This window comes from Argopecten irradians, chromosome 11, assembly GCF_041381155.1.
Source record: "Argopecten irradians isolate NY chromosome 11, Ai_NY, whole genome shotgun sequence".
Taxonomy (NCBI): Eukaryota; Metazoa; Mollusca; class Bivalvia; order Pectinida; family Pectinidae; genus Argopecten; species Argopecten irradians.
In genome coordinates, this window is record NC_091144.1 from 24443 (window position 1) to 44858 (window position 20416).

Sequence of the window (20416 nt, forward strand, 5' to 3'; positions counted from 1 at the left end):
TTTACAATGAAATCTCAAAATATTAAAACAAATTCATGATATGCCTGTAATGTCATTAAATGTTCTAGTACAACAAGTAATTACGAGTCTATGATAAAACAGCAAGTCAAAGTTGCATGTTACGTAATTTAAGATATTTTTGATAATGCACCTTTAACACTCTTGATAGCCAGATTATAACAATTATTTTCTTTTTTTAAAGGGAGGGGGATACAATAACAAAAAAATATACAAGCACGCCATATATACCGTGAATTGCTGTCACACGTTTATTCCAGATACAAGCCATACCTATCAGCGTAAAAAAATGGAAGATACCAATGAAGGTAACTGTTTGTATTCTTTACCATATAATTACCGCCATGCTTTCAATTACTGTGTAGTGAAATTTTTCTCGGCGTGTAAAACATTCGCTTAATGTTTCTTATTTACATTTTCTCGAATATGTCCACACGTGAATATATCGTCAAATTTAAATTTTGACATGCGTATATAAAGAATATGGATGCATCGCACAAATTCTATGCAAACTGGCGCTGTCAACAGTTTGAAAGCTGAAGATATTCGAGTTTACACGCTAAAATGATAACACTAATTAAACGTCAAAAGGTCACCAAACAATGTTATTTAAGAGAAACTGGTTTGTATTTTGTTTTTTCTCTCTTTTTCCCTTTGATTTTCCCCTTCCACTGCTACAATGGTTAAAATTTTAGGGGGTGAAATGGGACCATGTTACAAATAATAAGACAAAATAAATTACAATACAATTTTGACTGGCCATGATGCCTTAGAAGATTTGTAACAAAATTTCATTAAAATTGCTTCAGCAGTTTTGGAAAAATAGAAGTCGAAAATGTAAATTTTTTTACGGACAAACCACCAAGTCTCGAGGCCTCAATTTCTAGAAAACAAAAGTGCAGACTTAAGTCAAAACTTCATGTTTTTCTCTTTATGTAACTTATATGAAAATTTTTGACTTAAGTCAGTTTTTTAATTAAGTTTGTTTCGAGAAATCGGGGCCAGGTGACCTAAAAAAATCGAAGAAAACAGAAAAGCTGATCACATCTGTATTGAGAAATTTCTGAAACATACCAACAATCTAAATATTAATCCTCATCAAATTGTAAGCAAAACATTTGTTGGATGGGAGGTAACTCTTACAAGCTCCAAACAGATGTAGAGATACAGGAGTTGCTTCCCTTATAAATACACTATGATTTGTACATGATATTTATGTTTCTACAATAATTGAGGAATTTCATGCATAAGAATTTGATGAGTTACCTTGATGCACACAAATGATAGATTTTTTTTTCAATAAAAGGAAATTGTTTTCCATGCTGAATTATATATATAGTGATGTAGAGGGAGAAAGCAATCTGTGCTGGCTATGTTATAGAATGAGATAGCAATCTGTGCTCGCTATATATGTTGTTTTCTGTCCCAATTAGCAAATCAAGGTAACCACCAACATATGATATTTCAGAAAGATGAATTATTGAGTGCTTCAAAGAAACAGTTTTAACAAACATAATATTAAAATTCAAGATGGCCTCCAGTCAGCCATTTTGTTGTTTGATTGACCTGAAGTGCAATATGCATTACAGGGCTCGAGGAGAACCTACAAAATTCAAGATATATCCTTTAAGTATTTTCTGAAAAATCAGATAATCATGCATATTCAGTAATCAAAAATGAAGATTGCTTTCTGTCGGTGATCTCTTTCTGAACGCTCCTGGATGGTGGGGTAATAAAGAAGGAGTTAAAAATTTAGTAGGGATAAAAAAATTCATGTATAATTTCAAATTAAACAGTGTTCTAATGAACAAAATTTAATACAGAAATTTTTACACCAGAACATTATGTACGAAATAAATAAAATATAAAGTTTGTATAACAAACTCCATGCTGTCTGTAGAGAATCTTACCTCTGATTTAAGTTTAGCAGTTTCTGTAATTTCCTGTATGGTGGCCTCTGTTCCCATTTCACTAAGTCTGTCAGGAAGACCTAAAAACAGTCAATCTGATCTAAAGACCCTATCGCCTCACCATTATACATTATTATGTAAAAATATTCCTGTCCCACATTACCTGTGGATTACATAAACATGTTTATACAATGTATATACAGTAAAACCTTTCCTATAGGAGCATCTACGTATAAAGACCACCTGCTAAATTAAACACACTTCTCTAGGGGCCCCCAAATGACCAATTTTCAAACAATTAAAAAACTGAATATGAAGACCACCTGGTTATTTAAAGATAATATATAAAAATATTCCTGTCCCACATTACCTGTGGATTACATAAACATGTTTATACAATGTATATACAGTAAAACCTGTCCTAAGGAGCATCTACGTATAAAGACCACCTGCTAAATTAAACCACTTCTCTAGGGCCCCAAATGACCAATTTTCAAACAATTAAACTGAATATGAAGACCACCTGGTTATTTTAAAGATAATATTCTGTCTGCCCCTTAGGTGGTCTTTACAGAACAGGTTAAATTCTGTAAATTCTGTGGAATCCTAGAGAAGTGGTCATTTGGAATCCATTGGTAGGAGTATAGTGAAGTACATTAAATCTGAATTTGATCAAACCAAGCCCCTTGTATTGAGATTTTTTCACGGTAGCCCTTGTATTGTGAGAGAAGTAACACCTAGTCAGGTAGCCTCGTGTATAGAGAGTAACATAACATTTACAAGATAACAATGTCTGACTGACCTTGGTCAAGGTTAGCCCCTTGTATTAGAGAAGTAACATCATTTACAAGTCAACAATTGCTGACTAAGACAACAATGTCTGACTGACCTTGGTCAAGGTTAGCCCCTTGTATAGAGAAGTAACATCATTTACAAGACAACAATGTCTGGACTGACCTTGGTCAAGGTTAGCCCCTTGTATAGAGAAGTAACATCATTTAACAAGAACAACAATAGAACGTCTGACTGACCTTGGTCAAGGTTAGCCCCTTGTATAGAGAAGTAACATCATTTACAAGACAACAATGTCTGACTGACCTTGGTCAAGGTTAGCCCCTTGTATAGAGAAGTAACATCATTTTACAAGACAACAATGTCTGACTGACCTTGGTCAATGGTTAGCCCCTTGTATAGAGAAGTAACATCATTTACAAGAAACAATGTCTGACTGACCTTGGTCAAGGTTAGCCCTTGTATAGAGAAGTAACATCATTTACAAGACAAAATGTCTGACTGACCTTGGTCAAGGTTAGCCCCTTGTATTGATAGAGTTGACTGACCTTGGTCAAGGTTAGCCCCTTGTATATAGAAGTAACATCATTTACAAGACAACAATGTCTGACTGAACCTTGGTCAGGTTAGCCCTTGTATGAGAAGTAACATCATTTACAAGACAACAATGACCTGACTGACCTTGGTCAATGTTAGCCCCTGATAAGAAGTAACACATTTACAAGACAACAATGTATGACTGACCTTGGAAGTAACATCATTTACAAGACAACAATGTTTGACTGACCTTGGTCAAGGTTAGCCTCCTTGTATAGAGAAGTAACATCATTTACAAGACAACAATGTTTCTGACTGACCTTGGTCAAGGTTAGCCCCTTGTATAGAGAAGTAACATCATTTACAAGACAACAATGTCTGACTGACCTTGGTCAAGGTTAGCCCCTTGTATATAGAGAAGTAACATCATTTACAAGACAACAATGTCTGACTGACCTTGGTCCAAGGTTAGCCCCTTGTATAGAGAAGTAACATCATTTACAAGACAACAATGTCTGACTGACCTTGGTCAAGGTTAGCCCCTTGTATAGAGAAGTAACATCATTTACAAGACAACAATGTCTGACTGACCTTGGTCAAGGTTAGCCCCTTGTATAGAGAAGTAACATCATTTACAAGACAACAATGTCTGACTGACCTTGGTCAAGGTTAGCCCCTTGTATAGAGAAGTAACATCATTTACAAGACAACAATGTCTGACTGACCTTGGTCAAGGTTAGCCCCTTGTATAGAGAAGTAACATCATTTACAAGACAACAATGTCTGACTGACCTTGGTCAAGGTTAGCCCCTTGTATAGAGAAGTAACATCATTTACAAGACAACAATGTCTGACTGACCTTGGTCAAGGTTAGCCCCTTGTATAGAGAAGTAACATCATTTACAAGACAACAATGTCTGACTGACCTTGGTCAAGGTTAGCCCCTTGTATAGAGAAGTAACATCATTTACAAGACAACAATGTCTGACTGACCTTGGTCAAGGTTAGCCCCTTGTATAGAGAAGTAACATCATTTACAAGACAACAATGTTTGACTGACCTTGGTCAAGGTTAGCCCCTTGTATTGAGACCCTGGGAGTGTAATTCCCCGTGAAATAGGATGTGTCAAAATCCACTCCATATATACAGCCCGGTACACCTGGAACGTAACGAAAAACAGACCATTGGCAAGATGTACAACTAAAAGAAAAGCAAGAAAATATATGACATTATTAATATGGAAACAGACTGGTATTTACCAATTCATGCAAGTACATCAAATCACAATAGCATCACAGTAGAAGGTTTCAGAAATTACTTTTATTGGTTATTGCTAACCACATTTTCTGGAACAGCAATCACCTAATAATTTCTAAAAAACTCTCTTTAAAACTTGGAGCAGTTGTGATAACTACATGTAGTGAACCCCGCCTTATGGCGAACACCTCTGTATAAACAAAAACAGAAAAAAATTTACTATCTTTTTGAATTGGTCATTAATTAAGTCCTATTATTAATTGAGGCATTGTAAAGTTAAGGAAAAAAAAAGATAGAGTTTTGAATTTTTTGGAACTACATGTATCTATATCATTCAGAGTAGTTAAAAAAGGTATGAAATCAAAAATGCCCTTAATTCTTTGCCTCTTTCTGACTGCTTAAAACCTGTTTCTAGAAACACATGTGAGTCTAAACATTACAATTTTATAGAATGTGGACACACTGTACACTATACCACTCAGCTTCAGTGTAGAGTCCAGACAATTTATTGGCTGACGAGGTGCTTCACCTTACCTAATAGCTTTTCTCTTCCTGTAGTGAGATGTAGTATTATAAATATGATCAGTTCTTAATCCCTAATTCACATTACTGTCTTAATGAATGCTCCATATTTTGGTTTTTTACTGTATATGTTATTGTATATTGTTTTTAAAACATGTATGATATCTAAATTGGTAAATTATAACTAATAATATAATATACTGTACCTTTTGCCCTACATGTAGATTGCTATCTAAAAATTCGATATATGTGCTAGGCCCAATATACACTTCCAAATTCCCTTCAGGATTTTACAATAATATATTCACTTTATAAAATACAAATTTTAATATGACTGAAAACCAAACTCATATTTTCAATGCTGGAAAATAATAATTAAATTGTTGTTGACATGCAATTGTGACCAGTGTATATGCTTATTTCTGACTATCAATGACCAATCTCTGATGACTCAATTACCTGTCAAGTAAAAGGTACTGTATATAATTATATATCTACCTAGCTGTATGATACACCAGTCGTGACCAGCCATCCTCTTCCTCCGTGTCTCCCAGCCATCCATCCATTTTCCAAACTCTGTGAATAAACCTTCCTTAAACATTGGGGCTGTAGGCTGCAGTAAAATAAAATCGTGTAAAACAATATAACAAGAGATACCAGAGAGATACTGGGGCTGTAGGCTGCAGTAAAATAAAATCGTGTAAAACAATCTAACAAGAGATACCAGAGAGATACTGGGGCTGTAGGCTGCAGTAAAATAAAATTGTGTAAAACAATATAACAAGAGTTACCAGAGAGATACTGGAGCTGTAGGCTGCAGTAAAATAAAATCGTGCAAAAAAATATAACATGAGATACCAGAGAGATACTGGAGCTGTAGGCTGCAGTACAAATAAAATCGTGTAAAACAATATAACAAGAGATACCAGAGAGATACTGGAGCTGTAGGCTGCAGTAAAATACCAAAAGAATTTTAATACCCACCAAAGATCTACATGTATGCCTGACAATGGAAAAACAAATCTTAGCACCCACCAAAGATCTAAATATATGTCGGACAGTGGATAGAGGGATCTTAGTGCCCATAAAATATCTACACGTATATATGTCTTATGGATAGAATAGCACCCACCACATACCTACATGTAGTCTTCAATGATAGAGGAATCTTAGTGCCAACCATAGATCTACATGTCTATATGTCTGACAATGGATAAAGGAATCTTATATATATATAATTATAGTGCCCATCAAAGATCTACATGTATTTCTGACAATGTATAGAGGGATCTTAGTGACCATCAAAGATCTACATGTAGGTCTGACAATGGATAGAGGGATCTTAGTGACCATCAAAGATCTACATGTATGTCTGACAATGGATAGAGGGATCTTAGTGACCATCAAAGATCTACATGTATGTCTGACAATGGATAGAGGGATCTTAGTGCCCATCAAAGATCTACATGTAGGTCTGAAAATGTAAAGAGGGATCTTAGTGACCATCAAAGATCTACATGAAGGTCTGACAATGGATAGAGATATCTTAGTGACCATCAAAGATCTACATGTAGGTCTGACAATGGAAAGAGGGATCTTTTCTAAGCACCCGCCAAAGATCTACATGTATGTCTGTCAATGGATAGAGGCATCTGTGAGCCCACCAAAGATCTACATGTATGTCTAACAATGGATAGAGAGATTTTAATGCCCACCTAAGATCTACATGTATGTCTGACAATGGATAGAGGATCTAAGTGCCCAACAAATAGGTCAGACAATGGATAGAGGGATCATAGTGCAAATCAAAGATCTACATGTATGTCTGACAATGGATAGAGGGATCTTAATGTCCATCAAAGACCTACATGTATGTCTGACAATGGATAGAGGGATCTTAGTGCCCAACAAAGATCTGTATGTAAGTCTGACAATGGATAGAGGGATCTTAGTGCCCAACAAAGATCTGTATGTAAGTCTAACAATGGATAGAGGGATCTTAGTGCCCATCAAAGATCTATATGTAAGTCTGACAATGGATAGAGGGATCTTAGTGCCCATCAAAGATCTGCATGTATGTCTGACAATAGATAGAGGGATCTTAGTGCCCAACAAAGATCTACATGTATGTCTGACAATGGATAGAGGGATCTTAGTGCCCAACAAAGATCTGTATGTAAGTCTGACAATGGATAGAGGGATCTTAGTGCCCAACAAAGATCTGTATGTAAGTCTGACAATGGAAAGAGGGATCTTTTCTAAGCACCCGCCAAAGATCTACATGTATGTCTGTCAATGGATAGAGGCATCTGTGAGCCCACCAAAGATCTACATGTATGTCTAACAATGGATAGAGAGATTTTAATGCCCACCTAAGATCTACATGTATGTCTGACAATGGATAGAGGATCTAAGTGCCCAACAAATAGGTCAGACAATGGATAGAGGGATCATAGTGCAAATCAAAGATCTACATGTATGTCTGACAATGGATAGAGGGATCTTAATGTCCATCAAAGACCTACATGTATGTCTGACAATGGATAGAGGGATCTTAGTGCCCAACAAAGATCTGTATGTAAGTCTGACAATGGATAGAGGGATCTTAGTGCCCATCAAAGATCTATATGTAAGTCTGACAATGGATAGAGGGATCTTAGTGCCCATCAAAGATCTGCATGTATGTCTGACAATAGATAGAGGGATCTTAGTGCCCAACAAAGATCTACATGTATGTCTGACAATGGATAGAGGGATCTTAGTGCCCAACAAAGATCTGTATGTAAGTCTGACAATGGATAGAGGGATCTTAGTGCCCAACAAAGATCTGTATGTAAGTCTGACAATGGATAGAGGGATCTTAGTGCCCATCAAAGATCTGCATGTAAGTCTGACAATGTATAGAGGGATCTTAGTGCCCATCAAAGATCTACATGTAGGTATGACAATGGATAGAGGGATCTTTTCTTAGCACCCGCCAAAGATCTACATGTATGTCTGTCAATGGATAGAGGCATCTGAGGGCCCACCAAAGATCTACATGTATGTCTAACAATGGATAGAGAGATCTTAGTGCCCAACAAATAGGTCAGACAATGGATAGAGGGATCATAGTGCAAATCAAAGATCTACATGTATGTTTGACAACGAATAGAGGGATCTTAGTACCAACCAAAGATCTACATGCAACCAAAGATCTACATGTAAGTCTGACGAATGATAGAGGGATCTTAGTGAACAACAAAGATCTACATGTATGTCTGACGAGTGATAAAGGGATGTTAGTACCCACCAAAAATCTATATATTTGTCTGATAATGGATAGAAGGATTTTAATGCCCATCTAAAATCTACATATTTGTCTGATAATGGATAGAGGGATTTTAGTGCCCAACAAAGATCTATAGGTAAGTCTGACAATGGATAGAGGGATCTTAGTGCTCAACAAAGATCTACATGTATGTCTGACAATGGATAGAGGAATCTTAGTGCCCAACAAAGATCTACATGTATGTCTGACAATGGATAGAAGGATCTTAGTGCCCAACAAAGATCTATATGTAAGTCTGACAATGGATAGAGGGATCTTAGTGCCCAACAAAGATCTATATGTAAGTCTGACAATGGATAGAGGGATCTTAGTGCCCAACAAAGATCTACATGTATGTCTGACAATGGATAGAGGGATCTTAGTGACCATCAAAGATCTACATGTATGTCTGACAATGGATAGAGGGATCTTAGTGCCCAACAAAGATCTATATGTAAGTCTGACAATGGATAGAGGGATTTTAGTGCCCAACAAAGATCTACATGTATGTCTGACAATGGATAGAGGAATCTTAGTGACCATCAAAGATCTACATGTAGGTCTGACAATGGATAGAGGAATCTTGGTGCCCAACAAAGATCTACATGTATGTCTCACATAAAGCTGCCTAGCAGTAACAGTCACTTTTGATCTTCAATTTGAAGCATTTAGCATGTTGTTTTCTTTTTATAAAAGTTCCAGATGGCTGCCTTCTGGCCATTGATTTTGTTGTTTAGTTGTTCCTAAGTTGCAATATGCACCACAAAGCAAGGTGGAATTAGAAGGGGAACAAAATGGAATTTAAGATAGATCGCTTAAAGATGCTCCACCGCCGACAGAGCATAAATGATATTCATTATTTGAACAATAATTGGTGTTCAATTGTGTGTATGTAAGTCTAATTAACACAAAAAATAATATATACTTTTTCATTTTGGCTTTGGTGCATGCGCAATCAGTACTTCATTCCATATAGGATGTAGTGCGTATAAATTTTTTCGGGATGCAATTAATTATTTTCTATATTTGTAACTTGACGTAGAATTAGAAGCTCAAACTTTTCAATGGTGGTAATGGTGTAAAGTAAGTAATTTTTGTAACTGAAGAAAAATGCTAAATCGTCTGCTCCTGTTTTTGATAGTGAAAAAATACTATTTGTCGGCGGTGGAGCATCTTTAAGTTCTAGCTAAGAAATAGTGGTAACAATTCCAAGATGGCCACTTGTCAGTCATCTTGTTGATGGAACGCCCCATAAAGGCAATATGCTCATAATTATAAGGTCCAAGAGAAACCTTATATATATGGAACTTGAGAAAGATCCTTTTAGAACTTTCTGAGAAGTAGCAATAATAAGAATTGTTAATGGACAGATGGACAGACAGAAGACCTGGACAGGCCTGAACAGATAATGGACAAAAGGCAAAAATTAGAAAGGGTAAAAAATCTGATATATCACTGACATCTATTATGAGTAGCATACAATAAAGTCTAAGGAATGGTTTACAGAAACACAAGTTTAGTAAATACATGACCGGATCAAAGAAGTAATATCTATATTATGGTTCAGGTAACGTGTGTCTGTACAAATTACATTAAATTAAACATTACAGATTCAGAAGGAGGAAGACTAAACTGTCTTTAGGATTTGTGTACCCAGTTATATCCACCAGACTTTATTATTTATGAGTTGTATACCTCGACTTATCTCCCCTGGACTTTATTATTTATGAGTTGTATACCTCGACTTATCTCCCTTTGACTTTATTATTTATGAGTTGTATACCTCGACTTATCTCCCCTGAACTTTATTATTTATGAGTTGTATATCTTGACTTATCTCCCCTGGACTTTATTTTTTATGAGTTGTATACCTAATTAATCTCCCCTGGACTTTATTATTTATGAGTTGTATACCTCAACTCTTCTCCCCTGAACTTTGTTATTTATGAGTTGCAAACCTCGACTTATCTCCCCTGGACTTTATTATTTATCAGTTGTATACCTCGACTTATCTTCCCTGGACTTTATTATTTATGAGTTGTATACCTCAACTTATCTTCCCTGAACTTTATAATTTATGAGGTGTATATCTAGAGTAATCTTCCCCCGACTTTAATATTTATGAGTTGTATACCTCGACTTATCTCCCTTTAACTTTATTTTTTATGAGTTGTATACCTCGACTTATCTCCCTTTGACTTTATTATTTATGAGTTGTATACCTCAACTTATATCTCTCCTGAACTTTATTATTTATGAGTTGTACACCTAGAGTTATTTCCCATGGAGTTTATTATTTATGAGTTGTACTAAAATTATCTCCCCTGGGCTGCACCATTACATACCTTTAACAGATTGTCTGCCACAGCAAAATAATCATCAGTGGAAAAACAGATTTTACCTCCAACCTAAAAAATGAAAAAGATATATGATCTTCATCAACCTGTTCTTGACAATATTTCTCTACATTTTGTAGATGATTTAATAAATGAAGCATATTATACTATAAAAGATAACACGAGGCCCATGAGTTGTGATACAGAATGATACAAAGATACATAAACACTACACTATTACATAGTCCATTGCAATATTAGGCTCATTAATCAATCAGGCCTTATTACACAATGTGAGCATATATAATCTAAAAGTAGTGCCAAAAAGGCTCCAATGTGACAAAAGATCTAAAAAATGAAAAAAAAAACATACATAAAGTAAATGATTTATCTATTTGACATTTGATTCCATTACATCTGTGTACATTCAGAAGACGGTTTTTGAAATTCTAGTCATCTTGACCCCTTTTAACCAGAAAGGATCAGTTTTGGGTCAGCGAGGACCATTATAGTGGGGGGCCATATTATTTTTATGAAAGAAATCTAAAATATATATTCTTTTCAGACACCTGATGTACAATTAATGATGGACAAATGGTGATGAGAATATTAGTTTAATTAAGAAATGATTTTGATATCATTACCGTCTCTACTGCCAAGTCATTGAGTTCTGTAAACTTTGGGGCAGTCTTCTGGTATGGTTTGTGTTCTTGTGCCATGCCAACTACCTGTGTAAAAAGAAATAAGGATTAATTAGGTCCTAGACTGGTCAGACAGTAAAGTTGGACTGGTCAGACAGTAAAGTTGGACTGATCAGACAATAAGGTTGGATTGGTCAGACAATCATCAAGTTAGACTGGTCAGACAATACAGTTGGACTGGTCAGACAGTAAAGTTGGACTGGTCAGACAATATAGTTAGACTGGTCAGACAATACAGTTGGACTGGTCAGACAGTAAAGTTGGACTGGTCAGACAATACAGTTAGACTGGTCAGACAATACAGTTGGACTAGTCAGACAGTAAAGTTGGACTGATCAGTCAATAAAGTTGGACTGGTCAGACAGTAAAGTTGGACTGGTCAGACAGTAAAGTTGGACTGATCAGACAGTAAAGTTGGACTGGTCAGAAAGTAAAGTTGGACTGGTCAGACAATACAGTTAGACTGGTCAGACAGTAAAGTTGGACTGGTCAGACAGTAAAGTTGGACTGGTCAGACAGTAAAGTTGGACTGATCAGACAGTAAAGTTGGACTGGTCAGACAATACAGTTAGACTGGTCAGACAGTAAAGTTGGACTAATCAGACAGTAAAGTTGGACTGGTCAGACAGTAAAGTTGGACCGGTCAGACAGTAAAGTTGGACTGGTCAGACAATACAGTTAGACTGTTCAGCCAGTAAAGTTGGACTGGTCAGACAGTAAAGTTTGACTGGTCAGACAGTAAAGTTGGACTGGTCAAACAGTAAAGTTGGACTGGTCAGACAGTAAAGTTGGACTGGTCAGTCAATAAAGTTGGACAATAAAGTCGGACTGATCAGAAAGTAAAGTTGGACTGGTCAGACAGTAAAGTTTGACTGGTCAGACAGTAAAGTTGGACTGGTCAGAAAGTAAAGTTGGACTGGTCAGACAATACAGTTAGACTGGTCAGACAATACAGTTTGACTGGTCAGACAGTAAAGTTGGACTGGTCAGTCAATAAAGTTGGACTGGTCAGACAGTAAAGTTGGACTGGTCAAACAAGTTGGACTGGTCAGACAGTAAAGTTGGACTGGTCAGACAGTAAAGTTGGACTGGTCAGACAGTAAAGTTGGACAATAAAGTTGGACTGATCAGACAGTAAAGTTGGGCTGGTCAGACAGTAAAATTGGAAAATAAGGTAAGACTGTTCAGACAATTAAGTTGGACTGATCAGACATTAAAGTCTCAAAAGGATGAGTGTTGTTTATGCTCTGAGCATCTTCAATAATTACATCTGAAAAATGATGAGTGTTGTTCATGCTCTGAGCATCTTTGATAATTACATCTGAAAAATGATGAGTGTTGTTTATGCTCTGAGCATCTTTGATAATTACATCTGAAAAATGATGAGTGTTGTTCATGCTCTGAGCATCTTCAATAATTACATCTGAAAAATGATGAGTGTTGTTCATGCTCTGAGCATCTTTGATAATTACATCTGAAAAATGATGAGTATTGTTTATGCTCTGAGCATCTTGATAATTACATCAAAAAATGATGAGTGTTGTTCATGCTCTGAGCATCTTCAATAATTACATCTGAAAAATGATGAGTGTTGTTCATGCTCTGAGCATCTTCAATAATTACATCTGAAAGTGATGAGTGTTGTTTATACTCTGAGCATCTTTGATAATTACATCTGAAAAATGATGAGTGTTGTTTATGCTCTGAGCATCTTTGATAATTATATCTGAAAAATGATGAGTGTTGTTTATGCTCTGAGCATCTTTAATAATTACATCTGAAAATATTAGTATATATTAGAAACAAATATTTTGGTGTTTATATATATATTGTTCACTTTTAGCTGACCTTTATATATCCATTTGCTTTTTACACAAAAAATAATAGAACATTGTTGATTTAAAATACAAAGGATATAATCATGAGGAATTATGTCAGTTTTATACAGATAACATAACTGTATTACATGTGTAAGCCTGCAGCTGTCAGCTCAAATTGTAACACAGAATAAGAGAATGATACCATCAGCTGACGTGGATCAATTCCATCATTCTGTTGTTGGACGCTGAGGACAATGTTAGAATGAGCAACTGTAAATGAATAAGTCAAATATTTACTTGTATTTGTGACACAATTTACTTACATATATGTACATATATTAGAATACAATACATTCCCTAAGTGTCCTGTAACATTACAACAAAAACAAAAGGCCCATGGGCCTTAACGGTCACCTGATATTAGATACAAATTAGTAATGTAATTTACTAGCCAACTGACGTCCTTTGTTCACAAATCAGGAACATAGATCTAATAAGTCTACAGTACATACAAAATTTAGTCTAAATATAAAGTTTCATGAAGCTTAGTACATATTTATTCAAATTATCATATTCATAAAGTCCAATAATAAACATTAGTGCAAAGGGCAATACTTGTTCTTGAATCAAGCCGAATTTTGAACTCGTCCCAGATCTTTCCAATGTTAGTCTACATATAAAGTTTCATTAAGCTCGGTGAGTATTTACTCAAGTTATCACGTTCACAAGGAAATGTTAACAGACGTTTCACATTTCACTTCGCACTTCGGACGACGGATTTACCCACAGTTGGACGACTGGTTTGCCCGTTGTCAGTATAAAGTGATCGGGTGGGGTATGTTGCTTGGTGTCTTCGGCGGCATGCTTCAGTGATATAGCACCATAAAAAGGGCATCAGTTCTACTATACAAGAAGACAGCATACATGGGGGGCCGTCTTTACATGACCATAGCTGTTAATTGGACATTAATTAATCAAACAAACAAACAAAAAAACCCACATCGGATGACAGATGAAGCACGACAAAAGACCACCATGGTCACAATGACCTATGGTCAGGTGACCTGATTATCCGGAATATTAAGTCATTAGCACATATATTTAAGCAACCCTGGAAGTAAAATTAAACTGGTGACATATGATTTTTATGAGGTTTTTGTGATCAGTCCACTTCCCTTAAAAATGAGATGGATAAACAAAATTATCTCCCTTTGACCTCCTAATAAATAACTCAGGTAGACTAACAAAATTGTCTCCATTTGAACTCCTAATGAATATGTGGTAAACTAACAAAATTGTCTCCCCTTGACCTCCCAATAAATATGAGGTGACAAGTAAACAAAACTATCTGCCCTTGACCTCCCAATTAATATGAAGTAAAAAAAAAATTGACTCCACTTGAACACCCAATAAACATGAGGTGACAAGTAAACAAAATTGTCTCCCCTTCAATGCCCAATAAATCAGGTAGCTGGTACAAAAGGCCCATAGGCCTTAACGGTCACCTGAAAATTTAAGCCATTTAGACCCCACTGGGCTCCACCCCTCAGCCTTTGGGGATGAGACAGGGTCAAAATGATATAATAGCAAAATGCCCTCTTGTGGTTATAATGTGAAGCAAAAGTTTGAACAATTTCTGACAGTAGAAAATAAACAAAATATACCCAAGAAGAATTCAATATAAACTATAGCAAACTTAGCCTCCTCCCCAGGGGCAAACTAAGAGGCCAAGGGTTATAAAATTCACAATTCTGATAAAGCACCACAATATCGTTATAACACAAGGTCCAATAATAGCATTATTTCAAACTCATCCTAGTATGATGTTTATAATCTTCGTGTAGTTTCGTAGGTTGTTGTGGTGTGTATAGATGTAGAACTCCAACGCAGATTCAGTGAATGGTACGATACGTTTATTGGAGTCTTAGGAATCGACTCTGTACAGAGATTATTGGGCAAGTTAATATAGCAGTACATCAGGATAACATATGTCAATATTTGGGTATGAAAGCCAATTAATACCTGGAACAGTTCATACCACCGTAGTTGCTGTATTACATAGGGAAACATGTTTACTCATTAGAACTTATCATGTAACACAATTAATAACATGGCTATGTAATTAGTAGCAATACAATGACCCTAACAGAGGTTGGTTTCTAATCGACTTTACATGCATGTACATATACTATTGTAAATATGAAACACATGCATGTGCTTGACCTACATAGTGTAACATACCCCGTACTCGAAAGATATATGTAGATAATTATATATTAGTCCAAATTTCAAACTCTAAAATTCTTATCATTTATATGTATTATACTACACTGGACCTTGTTGATATAAGGCTATATACAGAGTTTCATCAAAATCAGTTCACATTTACCTTATTAAGCTATCTTGTTCACAAGCACAATGATAAAATTAGAACAAAGGGCAATAACTTGTACGTTACTGTCGAATAATTCCCATTTTTGAACTCGTACGAAATCTTGTTGATATAAGGCTACATACAAAGTTTCATCAACCTCGGTTAACATTTACTCAAGTCATCATGTTCACAAAGTAAAGTTAACGCACAATGGACAATAGGCTATTGCAGTAGGTCACTATGACGTATGGTCAGGTGACCTAAAAATAGTAACAGTGACCTTGATCTTGACCTGGCAATCCTGAAACTGTATCTTGTCAAAAATATTATGGTCCTTTAAATTTGTGTGAAGTTTGATCAAAATCACTCAACGAATGAAGCCGCTAGAGCACTGAAAAGGATTTTCTAAAAATAGTAATGGTGAACTTGACCTTGACCCTGCAACCTTGAAACTCAAAATTTTTCAGTCCTTTGTATTTGTGTGCAGTTTGATCAAAATCACTCAAGGAATGAAGCCGCTAGAGTGCTGATAAAGAAATTATCTAAAAATAGTAACAGTGACCTTGACCTTAGTCTGGCAATCTTCACACCCAAACTTGTCCGAGATATTATGATCCTTTGTCTATGTGTGAAGTGTGATCAAAATCACTCAATGAATGAAGCCGCTAGAGTGCTGATAAGGATTTTCTAAAAATAGTAGCAGTGACCTTGAACTTGACCCAGCAACTCTGAAACTTGAACTCGTCCGAGATCTTGTTAATATTAAGCTACATACAAAGTTTCATCAATCTCGGTTCACATTTACTCAAGTTATTGTGTTCACAACAAAAAGTTAACGCATGACGGACGACGGACGACGACAGACAAAAGGATATCGCAATAGGTCACCATGACCTATGGTCAGGTGACCTAAAAATTGTATCCCCTTGAACTCCCAATAAAAAACAAAATTATCTCCCCTTGAACTACTGATAAATAGGTAACAACTAAACAAAATTATCTCCCCTTGAACTACCGATAAATAGGTAACACTGTGGGTACCCGTACATGTACACCAGATATTGGTATCGACGAGGCGGTGACCGGTCACAACAAGGGGAAGTTTTGCAATATTTTTCACAGTTTTAATGTATTAAAATTAATGTATCTATAACTATTGTCCAGTTCAATCTTATTATATATCGCGTCCGTATGAGGTCTGTCAGTCCCCAGTGCCATATATTTATTGAGGAATAGACAGGAATCCAGGGTCAAATGCAGAGGGGTACCGCAGTGAAAAAGGCGGTTCAAAATAAATCGGTGATATGGATATTTAATGCTTTCCTGTTAACGGAATTCATTTACTATGGCTAATTCACAACATATGAGGGCAACTCACGCCCTGATTGCTAATTTTGAAGTCGTGAAGATTACGAAATGAATCAGTGAAAACCACATTGTGTACGGGCGCTTGCTTGAATGTTAAAAATCAAGTGTATGTGGTTTGGATGTTGATTGTACGGCAGCTTGGATGACGATTGTTTGACGAATTGGTTGATGAATTGCGAAACGCAGCTTTTTAAGCCAAATATTCCTTTCTAGATAGCAATATATATAGCGTTCTATACAATTATTAAATTACTGATTGAAACGATACCCAATGTAGAATTATTAATCATTTTGATTTTGATCATTTCAGGCAAATTCTGTTCTTTTCAATTAATTTTGAGTTTGGGCAACTAAAAGTATTAAAGTATTAAAACATTATCTTTAGATAAAAAATAAATAACTGCAAATAATAAACAATAAATCTAACAAATAAGGCTAGGATGCAAAATTAAAACGGAAAATGTAAGAAACGGAACCATATCAGTAAACTGTGACATCTGGACAGGTGTGTATTAAACTGTAGTTCCGTGCTGTATTCTCGAATTATAGAGTTCATCGGTTTGTCATTAAGCACGACCGCATTGTAAAATACATCGTCAATATTTAAATCTGTAATGACGAATTTTGCAGCTGCTGAGGGTCACAGACTTTCCGTCAAACATTGCACCGTAAGTATCGTTAAATATTACAATTAACTATGCTAAAATATACTACTCACCTTCATTGTGTTTGGAGCATTGTGGAAAATACCTGATTGGAGTTTTTCTTGTACAAACGCGATGTCAAAACAACGCTATGACAAATTATATGTATTCGTAGCCATGGTTTACAGTTCAAAAGTAAAATTACTTGAATCTTACCAGATGAAATTATATTTCTTATCGAAATCGGCGCTATATGGTTGTGTAATACAAGTACGTCCCGTTCCTCAAAATGATCCCTTCCGTTAAAGAATTTAACAAAATTGCCAGCAAACAAACAAACTGATATTGTATACAGAATCTACAGACCAACCAACATCCATCATCTTCGTCTGGTAGGCCTACTATTCCATTGACATATTAACATGAGATCTACGAAGACATAGACGTCGGAAGAAAGCTTTACATCTGTTTTTTTGGACGACTAGACACTATCTGTTTTAAATTTATTGTAAAGATTGTCATTTTAATGATGCCAAGCCCCCGTACACCATTCACTACTGTATAGAATGGCTATTAAATTGTCATGAAAATACCATTAATTTTCTTGCATTAAAATCTCATTAAAATTCCATGAAAAACATGCATGAATAAGAACATTAATTGTTTCTTAATCTTTTCACAAAAGATCATCTTTAATGCTATTAAAATATCATATTAACGAATAATAACTTAATGAAGTTTTAATAATTAGATTGATGATATTTTAAAACTAATTAAAAATGAATTCAAAAATTGATAATTTTTAATTTTCTTTTGATTGTCTTAATTACTCGTTAAACAATAATTAAAATCATTAAAGTTAATGAAATCAGTGCATGATTAAGAACATTAAAATGATTAATGGTAATGAAAAACAAATTGAAATTTTTAATAGCTATGTACACCTTAAGGATGTACTCCTCTGAGAAGTCAAAATTTTCTTGTATTAAACTTTTTTTCTCATATAGATTTTTGGAAATAGGAGTTCATGTTATAAACGAAAATGGAAGAAAAAACATATGTCCGTGTGCTCGTTTTTGAGATATTGTCACTCAAAGATACCTAGTTGACAAAATATTGGATTTTATTGGAATTTTGCGGTTTTTGACCATATACACATGAGATTAAAGTCATAATTTCCTATCGAGGTGTTTGATATGTATGGATGTTTGTAGAATTTATTTTCCAGTAGTCTTCTTTAAAAACATACCAGTTTTGATTAATAAGGCTAATATTTTTTCTCAGAATAACAACATATGCTACCCCTACCCCTTAATTTTGAGCTAAAAAATGCACCATTTTTAGCCATTTTTGCCAAATTTAACCCTTTATAGAAAAAGTTCTGGTATTAAACTTTTGTTCATATTTTGCATATCAACAGAGAAAGGGTTGTTCTTTCTAAATCAGGCAGAAAAATAAGGGGTCCGTGTGCTTACTTTTTTGCCCCATTTGAATATTTGTTATTTTTCAGTATTTTGGAGTAAAAAATAAAAGTGCCCAAATTACCATTAAATGTCAAAATAAAGTGACAAAAGTGTATCATTTCACACATTAATGCTCAATATTTTAATTACCACGAACCCAGTAACGATTTACAGCAAAAATTAGTTCGATACAGCTAAAAATACTGGCGCAGTGATGATTTACGTAAAAACAATTTCAGTAAAAAATGGTAAAACTGTGGCGCTTTTGAAGCGAAAAAAGACACAATTTCAAAATGGCCGCCAAATGGATCATTTCTTAAAGTCCCCGTATAAAAAAATCTACTAAAAATAGAAATGTAATTTTTTGACAGAATTTGCAACTGGCAACTTGCTAAAGATATTGATAGATTTTATCTTAAAATCTCATAACTTCTTTGATCTATGTCGAAACGAGACTTCAACGGGACTGAAACCTCAGAAGAATACAACCTTAAATTTTCCTCATTAATCAATTGTTGTTGAAAAATAGCCCACCATCTGCTGATGGTGAGCTAAAAATGCATATATATATTCATATCATATCATTAATGGTACATGTGACCATCAACTGCCCATTAAAAACCCATTAAATTTATACCAGTTAACATTGTACCAATTAGTGGGTGCATATTAACGATCAAATTCCATAATTTTTTTATCAATATTTAATTGATTAATTACCATCATTTTATAAGCATTGCAAAATAATGGTGCTCAATATCTAGTTTGAGGGCTATAACACAATAACCTTGTAATGACAATCAAATATCAAATTCAGATTATCATGGGCATTAATATTCCTTGTTTCCATTAATGGCAATTACTGTAATGGCCATAAATATTATCATATATAATAGGTGATTAAAACATCTTAGAGATACCAGTTTTGCAGCTGTTACTTTCATTATAAACAAAATAATTAATATTTGCCTCAAATAAACTAATAGTTATAAAACATTATGACAAGAATTCAATATTTTTCTTTGACAAACACATAAAATAAAAACCACATGCATTTTAGGAACACCTTAGAAATTATATTTGTGTGCCCTGTTTTATGTTGATAAAGAATTGTAAACAAATTTAAAATCTACTTAAAGTGTTCATCTGTACCTTAAGATATTCAGGAATGAGATCATCTTTTCAACAGTTCTCAAAACTTACATTTTAAGCAGAATGAATTTTCCCCTCCAACACTTCAACAGACACTGCAGCCATTTTGGATTTTGTCTGTTTTGGCGGGAAAATTGAAGTCACATGACTTCCTATTTTGATTAATGGCCATTAAAAAATATTTAATGGTATCAAATATATATTTCATGACA

At 35.0% G+C, this 20416-nt stretch overlaps 1 protein-coding gene across 1 annotated transcript in view; it reads right to left on the minus strand.

Moving 5' to 3' along the window:
* Nucleotides 1-1601: 1601 nt before the first annotated feature.
* Nucleotides 1602-20416, minus strand: part of LOC138335638 (allantoicase-like) — a 31992-nt gene continuing 13177 nt past the window's right edge. Inside the window, exons 3-8 of the mRNA XM_069284801.1 lie at nucleotides 11327-11410; nucleotides 10692-10754; nucleotides 5535-5649; nucleotides 4318-4416; nucleotides 1929-2008; nucleotides 1602-1655 (exon numbers count right to left, since the gene is read on the minus strand). Of these exons, the coding sequence (XP_069140902.1) occupies nucleotides 1602-1655; nucleotides 1929-2008; nucleotides 4318-4416; nucleotides 5535-5649; nucleotides 10692-10754; nucleotides 11327-11410 (495 nt within the window). The remainder of the gene's footprint in view (nucleotides 1656-1928; nucleotides 2009-4317; nucleotides 4417-5534; nucleotides 5650-10691; nucleotides 10755-11326; nucleotides 11411-20416) is intronic.